Source organism: Mirounga angustirostris, unplaced genomic scaffold (genome assembly GCF_029215605.1).
Source record: "Mirounga angustirostris isolate CCGP_5_RB_7025 unplaced genomic scaffold, mMirAng1.0.hap1 SCAF_1, whole genome shotgun sequence".
Taxonomy (NCBI): domain Eukaryota; kingdom Metazoa; phylum Chordata; class Mammalia; order Carnivora; family Phocidae; genus Mirounga; species Mirounga angustirostris.
In genome coordinates this window covers 144,944,077-144,962,262 of record NW_026991709.1, presented here as the reverse complement: position 1 = coordinate 144,962,262, position 18,186 = coordinate 144,944,077, and the positions used below count along the sequence as shown (strand labels likewise).

General features: G+C 36.4%; 1 protein-coding gene across 1 annotated transcript in view; it reads left to right on the top strand.

Annotated features, from left to right (window-relative positions):
• The window catches only part of DYNC1LI1 (dynein cytoplasmic 1 light intermediate chain 1), a 46,811-nt gene extending 30,572 nt beyond the window's left edge, over positions 1-16,239 (top strand). The window contains exons 7-13 of the mRNA XM_045903937.3: positions 2,187-2,322; positions 3,168-3,279; positions 5,462-5,521; positions 5,644-5,688; positions 6,353-6,473; positions 7,429-7,584; positions 9,206-16,239. Of these exons, the coding sequence (XP_045759893.1) occupies positions 2,187-2,322; positions 3,168-3,279; positions 5,462-5,521; positions 5,644-5,688; positions 6,353-6,473; positions 7,429-7,584; positions 9,206-9,318 (743 nt within the window). The 3' untranslated portion in view covers positions 9,319-16,239. The remainder of the gene's footprint in view (positions 1-2,186; positions 2,323-3,167; positions 3,280-5,461; positions 5,522-5,643; positions 5,689-6,352; positions 6,474-7,428; positions 7,585-9,205) is intronic.
• The last annotated feature ends 1,947 nt before the right edge of the window (positions 16,240-18,186 follow it).

The following is an 18,186-nucleotide window of genomic DNA, read 5'->3' as shown; positions in this document are numbered from 1 at the left end:
TAAGAGAATTTGCTATTGAAAACTTTGTCACAGCTTGAGTGCACTGAGGAGAGCTGTTCTCACCCACCCCTCTTGGATTAGAGAGTCTGTGGTTACATTCCCTAACCAAAGCTTTTGTGTCTGAAAAGTGAAGAAATGATGACATTAGCAGTAGGTAGGAATCATAAGTAATACATACATGTTTATAGTGTCTGTAGTTTTTCATTTTCATTAATGGACATTTAATTTAAGGACCACTTACAAGAAGCCTAGATGAATAATGAATAATAGCACTTGATACTAGCAGCTTCCCTTTCCCCTTTTCTCCTCAGTACTTTGTCCTCTCTGTGGCCCTTTCTTTTCTCCTGTCACATAATGGTTGACTTGGTTGAATTGAAGGGCATTTGTCTACATAAGAGACTTTAAAAAGAAGACAAAAAGTGGGAGTAATTGGGGGCGCCTGGGTGGCTCAGTCGTTAAGCGTCAAGTGTCTGCCTTCAGCTCAGGTCATGGTCCCAGGGTCCTGGGATCGAACCCCGCATCGGGCTCCCTGCTCAGCGGGAAGCCTGCTTCTCCCTCTCCCACTCCCCCTGCTTGTGTTCCCGCTCTCGCTATGTCTCTCTCTGTCAAATAAAATAAAAATCTTTAAAAAAAAAAAAAAGTGGGAGTAATTGAAGTAGATGTCTATAGACTTTTTGTTATCTTTGAAGATAGCAAATTTGGGAACAAGCAGTCTCTTTAAACATTTAATTAATACTGTTCTTGAAAATGTACATACAGAAATGTAATCAAGGAGACTGTCCACTGAAATAATTACAGACCTTTAGTAGAGCCCACTGATTTTAAAAGAATACAAACTGAGAAGTCACTTCAAGATAGTGAGGCACACGTGTGTGTGTGTGTGTGTGTGTGTGTGAAGGCAACAGTTCAAAATCATTATTATGTTAATCATACATTACATCATTAGTTTTTGATGTAGTGTTATTTATTTATTTTAAGATTTTATTTATTTGTCAGAAAGAGAAAGAGAGAGAGCACAAGCAGGGAAGCGACAGGCAGAGCAGGCAGAGGGAGAAGCAGGCTTCCCACGGAGCGCGGAGCACGGAGCCCGATGCGGGGCTCGATCCCAGGACCCTGGGATCATGACCTGAGCCAAAGGCAGCCGCTTAAAATCATCTTCCAAGTCTTTTAAATGTTAGTTTTAATACAAATTTTTCAGCTATATCATAAGTTGGTTCTCATGAGAAAAGATCACTCATTAATGAAAAGTTCACACAATTTTTACTTAAAATGATAATGTTTGTTTCTATCAAGTTAAGTTTTATGAGAAGTCCTATTTAGCAATACCACTTTTAGGTTCATAAGCTTCAGTTCATGCACTAATAAATATGAGTATCCCAATCCAGAAGCAGAAGTTTGACCATTCCCAGCCTTTTCCCTTGGTCTAAGTTGTCATCTCAGGACACAGTGGGCAGTGCTAGAGCGTGGTCCTTAGCAATGGCCATAGAATTTCTGATAGTCACTCTGACCACATCATCTGTTAGTAGTCACATTGCCCCTTTTCCACAGGCCTCTCTTGATCTTTGGATCTACCATATCATTTGGTAGGGTCTGCCTTAATTAACACATCCTCTGGTGAGGTTGTGTTACCTCAAGTTTTGGTCATGAAATCAACTTTTGCCTTGAATTATGCCTCAAAGTTTCCTGATGATACCTATTCGTTCATTTCTCTTCAGTAGGTCTCCTGAGCTTTGCTCCTGAAGTTCTAATTCCTGGGGCTAGTGAAAACCACAAGAAATACTAGTATACACCATTTTTTTTTTTTAAACGCAAGCAAAATAGTTGTTGATAAATAATATCCCTCCTTCGTGAAGTTTAGGAAGGTCAAAAACAAAGCCAATTACCTCTTCTTGTGCTTTAAATGGAGAGGTAGTAGCAGTATCAGTATTATTAAATTTACCTTTACTTTCTTGGTTTAATGAGACTTTTGCCCTCCTAAATGAAGTTGATAATGTAAAGATAGTTTTATTTGCATTTTAGCCTATATGTATTTTATACTTTTGAAATTCTTGACTACCCTGTAATGTACCTTTCGGAATTATTTTTGAAAGTGCTGTGCATATAACTGTTAACCTGAGAACACAGAATTTTATGGTACCTGCTGTTCATGGAATTTGTCCAAAAGTTTCTTTAACAGTATTATTCAGATGGTGCAGCACTTATTTACACTTCAGTAAAAGAAAACAAAAATATAGATTTAGTATATAAATATATCGTTCAGAAACTGTATGGATTTCCTTATAAGATTCCTGCTGTTGTTGTGGAAAAAGATGCAGTATTTATGTAAGTATCCTCTTCAGTGTATTATTTTATTGTGTGTTATTGCTGCAATTTGATGGTGAATCCTCGTTTTTGGTTTTGAGGTGAGACCAGTAGACCTTTCCACGATGAGTAGGTGAGAATCTCTTCTAGATTGTTTTATTTATAACCTGTGATCCATTTATCTTTGCCTGTTGGATTTATTGCTGGCCTGAGCCCCTTTTGGAAAGCCTTGCTATTATATATAGCTAAACCGTTGAGTGCATATATCAGTGTATTTACTTACTTTTTACTTACTTTTTGATTGATACTCATTTATTGATTGGGTTTGATACATAAAGGACCCAGTATATAATCTAGACATGCTTTCAAAAAGTTACGTGAATACACTAAGAGGTAATAATAATTAACCAGACACCCCCCCCCCCGTGAAAGAACCCCCCAAACTGTGTATTTTTAAAATCAGGAAGATTAAGAACCTTTTTAAGTAGTAATTATTAAACTATAACTTGAGCATTATAATAAAAAATCTGATTAGTTTTGGTTTGTTTTTTTTTTTTTAAGATTTTTTTATTTATTTGAGATAGTGCCAGTGAGCACGAACAGGATGGGGGGAGGGGCAGGGGGAGGGGCAGAGGGCGAGAAGAGGCAGACTCCTCGCTGATCTGGGACGGAGCTCCATCCCAGGACTCCCATGATCATGACCTGCCGAAGGCAGATGCTTAACCGATTGATCCACCCAATCTAATAAATAAAAGCTTATTAGTTGTTCATAATTGGTCAGATTTGTTCCCTTTAATATGATCATGGATTTAATGAAGGAATGACTGTATAAATGCTTGAGATTTATCATATGCATTTCTTTCCAGTCCAGCAGGGTGGGATAATGATAAGAAAATAGGAATATTACATGAAAATTTTCAAACATTAAAAGCAGAAGATAATTTTGAAGACATTATAACTAAACCACCTGTCCGAAAGGTAACAGTTTTAGTATATATAGTCTCAATATTTAGCCTTTTAAACTGAGGGGGAGTCCATAACTTTAAGATTATAGTTAGAAAGGTAAGGGGGTCCTTTCCTATCAAGGGGTTTTCTAAGTATAATTTGGGTGTTGCTAATGTCAATTCAAAATAAAAATCTGTGTTATCAAAATATAAACCAGCTGTTCAGTTACTGAATTCTTACTTAGCCTTTGGCATATTTATATTAGAAAATATTAGTGTGGATTCCATAGTCTAATGGAAATAATGAATTGGTAGGAGTGAATGTATGGATATTGAAGAGAGTAGGTTGAAGCTGTGAACTTTCCATCCTAGAACTCAGCCAAAAGCCAAGAAAATATAGGTAGAATAAATGTGTTAGCTTCTCTCTGTTGAGGTAGATCTGGAGTCTTCTCCACAGTCACTAGTTACCCATGCTAGCCCACAGCTATCCAGGAGCTTCCAGTTTAAACTGTTATATGGCATTCGTATGCCTATTTAATCTGCTTCCAGAAAGTACTCTTCTTTCACATATTTTGATTTCATGTTAAGTAATATATCATGTTCTATAGTTAGATGTTACAGATGTTTCTAGAAAGTTGTATAAAAAGCATTTACATATAGTACTTCTCAGTGACTTTTAAGTGGACATGCTTTAGGAAAAATAATTTTGATTTAACATAAAATAAGATTCTTACTTAAAAATCCAAACAAAAAAAAATTCCAAACATTGATATTGAGCATCTGTCTTATGTTTGTGGGTAATTAGAAAAAAGAAAGTTAATGACAAATGAAAAATCAGTTGGCATGGTATTTGGTTTGGATGTCTATTAAAAGAAGTGCAGACATCAGGGGGGGAAAAAAAGCAACAGTTTTTCCCATTCTCTTTTACCAACAAAATTGTGCTGTAATTTATCTTTTATTCATCCCACTAATACCTCCTGGGCCACTGTTTAGGCACTAGGTGCTAAATAGGACAATGATGCAGTCGTAAATCGGTGCGCATGCCAGTGCTCAAGTGCTGATAAGTGCTGTGGCTGTAAAGCCCAGTGAGGGAGGGTGGGGGAGAGCAGGGGCACGGGGAGGGTTACTGTTTTAGGAGTGGTTAGGGAATGACTCTGATAAGAAGGGAGAGTGTTGCATGCTGAGGGAGCAGAAAGTGCACCTGCCCTGAGGCAGGAATGTAGAAGGAGGGCAAAGAGCCTCTAAAAAGTGAAGAGGAGGGCCAGATTGATAGGAGATGGAAGGCGGAGTTAAGATCTTGTGGGGCCTTCTCGTGCAGTTGGAGTCAGGACTTTGAATTTCATTGAGTGGAATGGAAAGCGCCTGGAGGGGGAGTTTGAGCAGAGGAGTGATGTAATCTGCTTGACCTTTTGAAAGGATCACTCTGGCTGCTGGTGGAAAATCGTCCCATAGCGTGCATTGTACAGAAATAGTAGAAGCAGGAGATGGTTGCTGCTTCTTTTTGCCTAATTACTCAGCAGGTAGAAGAGCCATTATATTTTTATTTCAGAGAAACCAGGGGCAAGTTGCTTTTCTCTCACCTGGGGTATTATTGGCCCTTTTAAAACACCTAACTGTTGGGTAACAGAAGCATGATTAATATACCTATTGACTCTAAGATTGTGCTGTCCAATATCATGGCTACTAGTCACATATGGCTTTTAAACATATTAAGTAAAACTAAATAAAATTAAATTTTCAGCACCTGAGTCACAGTAGCCACATTTCTTTTTCTTGTTTTGAGAGAGAGGGTGCGAGGCGGAGGGCAGAGAGAAAGGGAGAGAGAGAATCTCAGGCAGGCTCCATGCTCAGTGCAGAGCTGGATGCAGGGCTCAGTCTCCCAACCCCACGATCACAACCTGAGCGGAAGTCAGGACTCAGATGCTTAAACGACTGAGTTACCCAGGCGCACCATAGTAGCCACATTTCAGATGCTCAATAGCTACAGGTGGCTGGTGGCTACAGTATTGGACAGGACAGCTATCAAAGATTCATACTATTGCAGATGGTTATTGGACAGCTCTGCTGTAGGGGCTTGGGTCGGGCAGTTCACTTGTGTAAGTATAGGTAATGTTTGTATTGAATTTTTTTTAATTAGTCTAATCTAGAGAGTATGTTATTAATGGCTTTTTAGCGTAATATATTAGACTTGCTCATTTATGCATTGCTCATTTCAGTTTGTACATGAGAAGGAAATTGTGGCAGAAGATGACCAAGTGTTTCTTATGAAGCTACAGGTATGAAATTATATCAGAAGCAGATTTGGTATGGTTAATGGGTAAACTGTTCTTACATATTTTTTAAAATACAGCAGTACATGCTATGAGTGTCTGACCTAGAACTCTTTTGTGTTTTTCAGTCCCTTTTAGCAAAGCAACCACCAACTGCAGCTGGAAGGCCTGTGGTCAGTATTGCAGATTTTGACAAAATTATTAAAGTGCCATACATTATTGGTTTAGTTCCCTTTTTTCTTAATCGTATACATGTCTCCTGTGGGTGTGTTTTGATATAAACTTGAATTAAAAATTCTTCTGGAATTTGTGACATTTTAAACTTCACTCCTTTTTAGAATATTTAAATCCTAAAGATCCATTTTGCCTTGTTTGTCATGCATGAGTTACTGTGTGGAACCATTTTTATATGGTTTCTTACCATTTATATAAACCTTAAACAACAGCCCTGTGGGGAGGCAGGTACTACCAGCCCCATTCTGCAGGTGGGGAAACGGAGGCTTTGGAGGACCTTATAGTTTGCCTGAGATTTTATAGATAATAGGATGCAAGTCCTACTTGGAACTCAGATCTGACTCCCATGCTTATACTCGTAATCACACCCCATTATTCAATATGTTCTTTTCCCATTGAAGGGGAATTTGTATTCTAAAATGTGATGGGTCTCGTGGTATTTTCTGATAATGAGGACACAATTGTTAAACATGCAATGGCTTGCAGTGTAAATGTACCAGTAGAACAGATGGAACAGTTAAAAAGTAATTTCTTTTTATAATAACTTTGGTGAAGTTGGAAATTTCCTGTTTTGATAGTTATGGCTTTCCTATTTTTACATAGGATGCCTCACCAAGAGTCCCAGGAGGCTCCCCTCGAACACCAAACCGATCTGTGTCATCCAATGTTGCCAGCGTGTCACCCATTCCTGCAGGGTCAAAAAAAATTGATCCAAACATGAAAGGTACATTTCTCTCTTTTCCTAGAGAAAACAACACAATACATTTCACACTAAAAAGAAATCTACCTAGCTTCCCGCCTTTTTTCCATAGCTGTTTACATTTTTGTGCAATAGCTTCTAACCTTTGTCTCTGTCTCTAACCTATAATCTCATAGTTAATCAGACTTCACACCGTTTTATAGTATAGCCTTAGTATATGATATCTATGGTGTGAGCTTTATGAAAGTTTTGTGTTATATTTAAACTTCTCCTAAGGTAGGTCATTGAAGAAATTCATATGTTAATAGGCTATCTGCAGTTAACATAAAGAGAAAAGCTATATGCGTAATAGCTATTTCAGTAGGAATAATTGCCATAAATGGGATTAGTAGGTGAGAGTTTGTACATTTTTATGGCTTTTGATAATATGTTTCAAATGGCTTATTCAATTTACAAGTCATCAACAGAGTGTTGCAATTTTGCCACAACCTAATCAGCATTCTTTAAATACTAGTAAGAGCTTTGTCCCTGGTATTTCCTATTTGCTTCTCTTCTGTGAATTGTTTCTTGTTATCCTTTACGCATTTATCTCTTGGATCTGGTTTTCACACAGGAATAGGTAGCTTTTTGTAATACTTGAGGCAAACATTTCTCAACAGTTCATTTTTGAAGAAACTTTTTCAGAAGGGAGGTATAGTAGCATCTAATCCCTGTTTTAAATGCTTTTGGTTTTTTTAAAAATAACATTCTAATTTTTTAATAATTATCTTACACTCTTAAAGTTTACTCATATTTTGTTTTACACATGAATAGATTAGAGATAAGTTACCCAGGCTCAAAAGATCAAACTAGACTTGAATTTGGAATACACAGCTCTTAAATTTTAAATATTAATTGCTCTCTGTGATTACTGTAATAATAATGTATAGAAGAATCTAATGTTTTGAGTGAAATTTTTTGGTTTTTGTTTTTTTAATAGCGGGAGCTACAAGTGAAGGTGTCCTGGCAAATTTCTTCAATAGTTTGCTAAGTAAAAAGACTGGCTCTCCAGGAGGCCCTGGTGTTGGCAGTGGTAGCCCTGGAGGTGGGACTGGAGCTGGAAGCAGTGGTTTACCGCCATCCGCCAAGAAATCAGGTAATGTTCGTAGAGCTTTTTTTTTTAATAGCTTTATTGAGATAAAATTTACATACCATGAAGTTCACTCATTTAAAGTATAAATTCAGGGTGCCTGGGTGGCTCAGTTGGTTAAGCGACTGCCTTTGGCTCAGGTCATGATCCTGGAGTCCCGGGATCGAGTCCCACATCGGGCCCCCTGCTCAGCAGGGGGTCTGCTTCTCCCTCTGCCCTCTTCCCTCTCGTGCTCTCTGTCTCTCATTCTCTCTCTCTCAAATAAATAAATAAAATCTTTAAAAAGAATAAAAATAAAGTATAAATTCAGTATTATAGTATTTTTACAGAGTTACACAACCATCATAATCTAATTTTGAAACATTTTAATCAATAATGTTTTCAAGGTCCATCCACATTATAGCATGTATCATTATTATTACTGAATAAAATTCCATTGTACATATGCCACATTTTGTCTACTCATCAGTTGATGGACATTTAGATTGTTTCCCTTTTTGGCCATTATCAATAGATCCACTGTGAACATGTGTTTTTGACAGATGTTTGACAAATGACTTGTGTTTTCATTTCTCTTGGGTATATACCCAGGAGTGGAATTGTTGGGTCATGTGGTAACTCTGTGTTTAAAGTTTTTGAAGAACTGGCAAACTGTTTTGCAAAACACTGCACCATTTTATATTTCCAGCAGCAGGGAATGAGGGTCCCAATTTCTCCACATCCTCTCCAACATTTGTTTTTGTCCATCTTTTTGATTAGAGCCATCCTAATGACTGTGAAGTCATATCTCATTGTGGTTTTGATTTGCATATCCTTGATGGCTAATGATGTTGAGAATCTTTTCATCTGTTTATTGACCATTTGTAGATCTTTGGGAAATGTCTATTCAAGTCCTTTGCCCGTTTTTAAGTTGGGGTGTCTTTTTGTTGTTGAATTTTAAGTGTTCTTTATATATTCTGTGTCCTAGACCCTTGTCAGATTTAGGATTTGCAGATGTTTTCTCCCCTTGTGTTGGTTGTCCTTTCACTTCTTGATGGTGTCCTCTGAAGCACAAAAGTATTTAATTTTTATGAAGTCCAGTCTATTTTTCTTTTGTTGCTTGTGTTGTAACTGCCCTTTAAACAGACTTTTTAACCCATTTTCCTTTTTAATCCCATCTTTTTGCCACCCTTTTCACAAAAATCATTGTGCAGCTACCATTTTTGTAACCTTTTACAGGTTTCTGGGTATAAACTGAATTACTTCTTGGCTTTTCCCACTGCCAGTGTAGATTAAGCTTTCCCGAGACTGCTAATATAGTTACTACCCATTCATATTCTTTATACATTCCAAAATTTTGTTGCTATTTTGTTTCACTGTTCTTACTGTCCTACACCTTTTTAAAAAATATCTTTATGAGATTAAGTGATAGGTGCTAGTTTTACTTCCATTTGGTAACAGACCCCATAATGTAAAATGAGGGGATTTATTTTTTTTTAGGGGATTTATTTTTAAATTAAGGATGTTTATATAACTTAGTATGCTAGATAAAGTTAATGAAACTGTTGGCAGCTTTTAAATGAAGAGACATTGGTGTAAAAGATACTTTGACTTCTATCTAAATCTTGTTTCTTTTCCTTCAATGTAGGCCAGAAGCCTGTCCTATCAGATGTTCATGCAGAACTAGACAGAATTGCACGCAAACCAGTTACAGTTTCTCCTACAACACCTACATCTCCTACGGAAGGAGAAGCTTCTTGAAGATACCAAATAAAGCCATTTATTCAGTTTTTTGGGATTATGTAAACTGGTCTCTGCCTTCTCCTTGAAAAGTGGAATTAGGGAACTGGAGTGCTTTTTCAGATGGACTAAATTTCTTTCTTTTTTTTTTTTTTGTGGTTGCCCATTTTTATAAAAGGAAGCTATACAGAAGAAAAACTATTCTACACTATGTAGGATTGCTCTTTGCATTGCCACTTTGCATAAGGAAATAATTTTGGATTTTGAAAAACTCAAAATTTATAGATCTGAAATACAGCCATGTGATCATACTCTAAAGGCTCTTTAAAACATAAGAGGGTTTAGGAAAGGGCAGAAAATAATATGCTTTGGGCATTTGACTGACTTGGAAGTCCAAGCTTATTTTAGTTAAGACTATTAAAATCATTTGAAAAATTATGTGTTAGTTTTGCTGGAAAAGAGAAAATGGTCAATTGTCAGATTTTCCACACCAACGTAAATATAACACCACACATGGAATATACTGAGAAAACTATCAGATAGCATTTTATACACTAGTCATTGTGTCAACCCACGATCTGTAAGCTCTCATCAAAATATGATTTTGAAATATTGGCCAAGATTCATTTCTTTAACTGAGAAGAAAAGAAAAGCACACTGCCTAGATGCATAAAAGAAAAATGCAGAGGTTATTAAAACGTAAAGAGGTAACAGTCTTTGGATTTGTCTATCTATATCTGTATCAATATATAGATATAGATATATATATGGCTCTGCCTTAATATACCCCTTTTTTGTTTGTGACATTCAATTGTAATCAGTTAATAAAGTATTTATTCTCTGCATTCAGGTTCAAATAACTTGTTGCATTCTCTTATACATAATTTGTATTTATTGGACAATGAATGATTCATTAGTATTTTGAGGTGTTTGACTTAATAGGATTATTAAGCATTCTGATCTTCTTTGTAAGAGACAAGTGAATACATGAGATTCACTAACCTGTAAGTTTCCTTAAGTTGGGAGTTTACCTTGATCAACACAACTTCCCCACAAGCATGTCTTGAACTACAGAATCTTATGTCAGCATTTCTAGTAGATAAAATGTAGCCTTTTACCATTATTTATCGGGCAGAAGCTATTTTAAAAGCTTGGCAAATGCACTGACACATAGGTCCTCTCTTACAGGTGAGAACACCTGTTAGTAGTTCCACCTGAATTTTCAGTACTGTTTTTAAATGCTTGTTTTAGAACCTTCATAAGAACAATTTGACTTCTTGCTGAAGTTCAGCTAGAGAACACATGCACATTTAACTTATTGAATCATTACAGATAACGGGAAAAAATGGCTACTGCCCTTTACGTTGGCCTTTGTTATTACTTTAAAATATATATTCCAAAGAGTTTTTTTCTTCAGCAAAATGTTTGAGGACAGTACTTCTACTATCTAACATAATCCTTTCATTAAAACTTTAAAATCTTTACTTTTAAACAGTATTTGTCTCCTAATAGTTGAATATAAATGCTAAAAATACATGAGAGGGTAATAATTAGTTTCAAGGTGGGAAAACTTAGGTTGTTCATGGGAACAGAAAAATGAATTTGTAAAAACATTTTGCTTGAGGAAATACGAGATGAAAAATGCCACTGGTAGAATCTTTAGTCTGGAATGGGTTCTGCAGTCATGGTGTTGTAAAGACCAGTTTTTCTAAAGTAGTACCTGATGAAATAAGGGAGACTTATGAAAGAAAATCACTGACTGGGCATCATGGTATACTTTGATATGTCTGCTGTGTTTGCATGTCTAGGCCAACTCGTTCTTTTCTGTGTGACATTGGAGACGTACTAGAAAATCCTTGAAATTGAGTCATTAGCGGAAATAACTGTAATTGTTCACTTTATAGGGCATTCAGTTTTAACTAATCTAAAACCTTGTGTTTACCATGTTTAAACCTTAAACCAATTTTTGTCCCTATTTTTTGTAAGGAAATTTGTTTTTAAAACTACCTAAAACTTTTTGTTTTTAAGCACTTTTTATTCAAGTATACATTAAAGAAAAGTATACAAATTATGGGGTATAATGTTTGAAAGACCACTAATCACATCACCACCAAGGTCAAGAAAGACATTACTGGCATCCCATATGCTTCCTATGTGCCCCACTCATCAGCACTCCTACCCACCAAGTGACCACTGTCCCAACTTCGACAGCCATATATAAGTTTTATTTATTTTTAAGTTTTATATAAATGGGATCTGAGAGTTTATATTCTTTTTGTGCAAGGCTTCTGTTCAATATTCGTTCTGTAACACATCAACAAATCCATGTAGCAATAATTATATCTTTTCATTGCACCATAATATACCACCTTGCAAATATGCTGTAATTTATCCATGATGCTATTGATGGATGTATATTAGTTTCGTATTGCTGCTGTAACAGGTTACCACAATTTAGTGGCTTAAAACAATACAAATTTATGATCTTACCATTCTGGGGGTCAGAATTCCAAAATCAGTCTTCCTGGGCTGAAATTAAGGTGTCAGCAGTGCTGATTTCTTTTGGAGGCTCCAGGGAGCATCTATTTCCTTCCTTTCCAGCTTCTAGAGGCTGCTTGCATTCCTTGGGTTCCTGGCCCCTTCTCCATCTTTGAGGTCAACCGTACAGCATCTTCAGCTGGGTGCTTCCATCACATGGCTTCTCACTCTGAACCAGCTGCCTCCCTCGTGTCAGCATCCATGTGATTAACTTGGACCCACCTGAGCAATCCAATGTAAGCTCCCTCAACACCTCACTCTCCTTGCTAGCATGGTTTCTGGAGAAATTGGGCATCATTCTTCGCTCCTCCATAGGTTTCCCCCGCTTTGGCTTCTTTCAAGGTTTTTTATCTTTGATTTTATGCAGTTTGATATGTTATGCCTAGGTGTAGTTTTTTGGAATTTATCCTTCGTGTTCTGTGAACTTTCTGGATCTGTGGTTTAGTGTCTTGACATTAATTTGGGGGAAATTCTCAGTCATTATTGCTTCAAATACTTCTTCTGTTCCTTTCTTCTGGTATTTCCATTATATATATGTTACATCTTTGTAGCCCTACAGTATTAGGATATTCTGTTCCTTGCCCCCTCCCCCTGCGGTCTTTTTCTCTTTGCTTTTTAGTTCTGGAAGTTTCTGTTGTCACACATATTGTCACCCAGAGATTCTTGACACAGCCATATCCTGTCAACTAGCCCATGGAAAGCACTGTTCATTTCTGTTAGTTTTTTTTTTTAACTCTAGCATTTCTTTTTTATTCTTAGAATTTCCATCTCTCTGCTTATTATTGCCCATCTGTTCTTGCGTGTTGCCTACTTTTTCTGTTAGAGCCCTTAGCATATTAATCATAGATGTTTTAAATTCATGGCCTGATAATTCATCATCTTTGCCATATCTGAATCTGATTCTGATGCTTCGTCTCTCTCTTCAAAATGCTTTTTGCCTTTTACTGTGCTTTGTAATTTTCTGTTGATAGCTGGACATGATGCACTGGGTATAAAGAACTCCAGTGAATAGACCGTTAGTAAAGTGGTAAGGTGTTGCAGGGAGGGAAAGCATTCCCTAGTACTGTAATTAGGTCTCAGTGAGCCTGCACCCGTGGGCTGTGAACTTCACAAGTCTTTCCCAGACCCCATCTCCACCCCCAAGCCCTTACACCTTAGGTGGGGCAGGACGGCTAGATGGGGAACACCAGGGGATTTTTCTCTGATTTTTCCCTTTGAGATCCTGGTAGAGCTTCTGGAGGTAAAACTCACAAAAGTGTGGGGGAACCGCCTGTGACTAGGGTTTTTAACTCACAGACTTGCCTACTCTGAGTCTCCAGCAATTTGTCAATTACAGTTCAGACTTTCTTTTCCCAGAACTGTCTCCCTCAGAGGTTTCTGCTTGGGAGTTTCTAGTTAAGCAAGTTGTTATTCTGTGTCCACTTGCCAGTCTCCAATTCTGGGAACAGGAGTTGGTCCTGGGACCTCACTTCTCTGACAAATGGAGTTGATTTTTCAGTTCAGCCTTTTACTTGTTGGGGTAGAGAGATGACTTCCAAACTCCTTACTTGATGGCTTGGAAACTGGAAGTCTCATTTCTCCCTCTCAAAATCTAAGCACATCTACAAAGTCCCTTTGCCAAACAAGGTAACCTTCCCAGGTCCCCAGGGATTAGGATATGGACACCTAAGTAGGATCATCATTAAGCCTCCGTACAAGATGTTAGCAACTTTAAGCTTTTCAATTGCTATTATGAATTGTGCTGTTACGAACACTCAAATGTGTCTGGTGGGAAGTACATTCTAATTTCTATTGAGTATATATGTAGATGTGGATTGCTGGGTCCATAGGCTAAGTGTATATTCAGCTTTAGTAGATGCCAAATGGTTTTTCCAAAAAGGCTGTAAGAATTTCCATTCCTGGGAGAAGATATTTGCAAATGATATATCTAATAAGTCTAGTATCCAGATTATATAAGGAATTATTACAACTCAAGACAAGTAACCTAAAGTTAAAATGGCCAAAGGATTTGAACAGACATTTCTCAAAAAAAAAAAAAACAACACAAATGACAAGTGCAAGGAAAGATGCTTATTCTCATTTGTAGTTGGGGGAATGCAAACCAAACCACAATGAAATACCACTTCACAACCAAAATTTAAAATGAGTGTTGGCAAAGATGTGGAGAAATTAGAACCCCATACATTGCTGGTGGGAATATAAAATGTAAAATGGCAACCACTTTGGGGAACAATGTGGTGGTTCCTCATAAGGGTATACACATAGTTACCATATGACCCAGCAATGCCACTCCTAGATAAATACACAGAATGAGAACATATGTCCTCACAGAAACTCGTATACAAATGGTTATAAGCAGCATTATTCATAATAGCGACAAGATGCAAAGAACCCAAACATCTACCAACAGACAAATGGATAAACAAAATGTGGCATATCCTACAATGGAATATTTTTCAGCTATAAAAAGGAATGAGGTATTGATACATGCTACAACATGGATAAACCTTGAAAACATGTTAAGTGAAAGAACCTAGTCAATAAAGTCACGATACAGGATTCCATTTATGCAAAATTTCCAGAATGGGCAAATGCATTGAGACAAAGTAGATTAGTAGTCTGTCTTTCATTTTAGACATGCTGGCAGGTATACAGTAGGATTTTCTAGTGGTTTTAATTGTATTTCCTTGATAACTAATAAAATTAAGCATGTTTCATGTTTATTGGCCATATAGATCCCCTCTTTTGTAGAGTACCTGTTCAGGAGTCTTAGGAGTCTTGTCCCTTTTATTTTCTTTTTGGGGGGAGGAGAGGGGTGGGAGGAAGGTGAGGGGGAAACTATCTGACTTTTTCTTACTGACTTACTCTTTACCTATTCATGATGCTAGTCCTTGTCAGTATGTATTGTAAATATCATCTCTCATTTTGTGGTTTGCCTTTTCACCCTCTTATTGGTGTCTTTTGATGAATAGGAGTTATTGATTTTAATGTTCCACCTGTCAGCTTTTCTTTATGGTTTTTGCTTTTATGACCTATTTTAAAGAAATCTTTGCCTTCAAGGTGATGATATTCTATGACTTTTTTTTTCTAAAAGATTTATTGTTTTACTTTTCTACAATCCTGGGATTGATTTCTATGCATGGTGTGAAGTAGGGAACAAGATTCTTTTTTTTTTTTTTCTTTACCATGGGTATTCAATTAGTTCAGTAGCATTGTTGGGAAAATCATCCTTTTTCACCTCACTGCAGTGCCGCTTTGGTCATAATTTGTCCATTTATGTGTACTTCTGTTTCTGGACTTTCTTTTCTCTTCCATTTGCCAGTTTGCCTATAATGTACCAATACTACAGTCTCAATTTCTGTCCTTTATCTGGTAATCAAGTCCTCCAGTGTTGTTTTTCCTTAAGATTGTTTTTGCTATTCTTGACTCTTTGCATTTCCATATAAACTTGAGAATTAACTGGTCCATTGACACACACACACACACACACACCCTGCATTTTGATTGAGATTGCATTGAATTTATATATCAATTTGGGGTTCATTTGTCATCTTTAAAACATCTTCCAAACTATGCACAGGAATATCCTTCCACTTACATAGATTTTCTTTCGTTTCTCCTGGCAATATTTATATTTCTCAATGTATCATCTCGCACCTCCTGTTGGTAGATTATTTTTTCCAGTGAATTTTTTGATGCTCTCATAAATGACATCCTCTTAAAATTTCATTTTATTTGTTGCTGGTGTATAGAAACACATCTTTTTCATGTTATCCAGAAACCTTATTCAAATCCCTTTATTAATGTAATATTTCATGTATAATTTATTACGGATTTTTCTACATAGAATTATGTCATCTGCAAATAATTCGTTTTATTATCTCCTTTTTAATGTTGTCCTGGTTTATGACACCTGTACACCAATATAGAATACTATAGAACCGATGAGAGGAAGCATCTTTATCTTGTTCCCCATCTCAGAGTGAAAGCTTTTAATATTCCACTATTAAGTGTATTTGCTGCATGTTTTTTTGTAGATACTCAAAGAAAGAAAGTTCTCTTCTTTCCTAGTTACTTCATATCATGAGTTTTATCATGAATGAGTGTTGACTTTTATAAACTGTTTTTTCTTTATTGAGATAATCATTTTTTTTTCTGTTAATGGTATCATTTACATTACCTTTTAAGAATATTAAGCGAACTTTGTATTCCTGAAATAAATCTAACTTGATCTTGATGTATTAGTTTTATTATATTGCTGGATTTGGTTTGCTAACATTTTGTTAGGATTTTGCATTATGCACCCGAGAAAGATTGGCCTGTAATTTTTATTTCTCATCATGTTTTTGTCAGTGTTTGATATCAAGATTATGTTGACCTCATAAATCAAGTTGGGAAGTATTCTCTTTTTGTGTTCTTTGTGAAGAGTTTGTGAAAGATTGGTGTAAATCTTGTCAATTTGTTTCTTTAAAACTATCCAACATCAATTTATAAGGCCCTTTGTGGAAATTAACAACCCAAATGGTAATATCCATTACAGTTTTCTTATTTGGGCTTCATTTTTCAGAGAAATTACTTTTTCAGTTTGCAAAATGCCAGAATATGGGAATTCCTCCTTCATGTAGCACCTCATTAATGTCTGTACCAAACAGTTGTTCCCTCTGCTGAAATAGGATGACAGTCGACATCAGGGAATTCTTGCTGAATGTGTAAGTCTTCTCATATGATCGTAGTTATTTTAGGGAATTTGGGGAAAAATTATAATCCATACATACAATAAAAAATACAAAGTAATGTGAAGAAGTACATGGATTCAAGAATATTTTTAAATATACAGCTCAATCCTATAACTAGAGAATAGATGGATATGATCATACTTAGAGAAATAATAGTTGTTACTATCCATTTTTTTTAAAAGATTTTATTTATTTATTTGAGAGAGAGGATGAGAGGAGAGAGAGAGAGCACATGAGAGGGGGGAGGGTCAGAGGGAGAGGCAGACTCCCTGCGGAGCAGGGAGCCTGATGCGGGACTCGATCCTGGGACTCCAGGATCATGACCTGAGCTGAAGGCAGTTGCTCAACCAACTGAGCCACCCAGGCGCCCTGTTACTATCCATTTTCTAGAAGTATGGAGGCATAGAGGCATATACACACACATATGTACACGCTCACACACACATTGGGGGCAGAGTAGTACCTTGAATCCATTGTATCACCAAAATCTTAGAATTAGCCGGTGACAATTCTTGACTGTCTTCTCTTGGGTTAAGATTTTTTCTAAAATTCAAATACCACGATTCTCCAATTTTTTGTCATGGGACTCCTTTATACTTGCGCTTAATAAGGAAACTCCAAAGAATTAATTACGTGGGTCATATTTAAAAAATAATAGTAATATGGGTCATATTTATCTATATTTACCATATGATAAATAAAAGCTGAAATTTTTTAAATATTTATAAATAACAATGGTAAGTCTATTACATGTTAAATAACATTTTTTATAGAAAATAACTTTTACAAAACAAATGTATTGAGAAGAGTGTCATTGTTTTATGTTTTTACAAATTTTTTTAATGTCTAGCTTAATAGAAGACAGCTGGATTCTAATATCTGCTGTATTACATCTGATGTCATATGTTGTTTGGTTGAATTCTATGAAGAAAATGCAGCCTCACAAATATATAGGTGGAAAAGATGGGGGTATTTTAATAGCTCTTCCAGATAATTGTAGATTTTCTTTTTGTTTCTAAAACTCAACAAGTTGTTTTATAAAGGTCAGTTGCAGTGTGGAATGCGTCGATCTGTCTTGCACTTTGAATGGATTTTTCCCCATGTGATTTTATAACATTATTCATTGATCTTTAGGAAATACCAGTTCACTGAGTTAGAGTTCTTCCAAGTATCGACATGTCTTATAAAATATCAAACAAATCACATTTTTAGTATTATTACTGATCTCTTTAGAAAAGTTTAAGACATGGGGCGCCTGAGTGGCTCAATCAGTTAAGTGTCTGCTTTTGGCTCAGATCATGACCTCAGGGTCCTGAGATCAAGCCCCATGTTGGGCTTCCTGCTCAGTGGGGAGTCTGCTTTTCCCTCTGCCTTTCCCCCTGCTCATGCTTGTGCTCTGTCTCTCTCTCCCCTCAAATAAATAAAATTTTTTTTTTTAAAGAAAAGTTTAAATGAAACTATCAGGCTCAGTGACAGATACAAGTTTTCCAAAATTCTCATTTTCTCTGGAAAGTTCAAATTTTATCAATGAGTGAATACCATCAGTTGTATTCCTTGTACTGACAGGCTCACTTCATTCATATTTGAGAAAATGCCTGCCAAATACTGAAGTCTG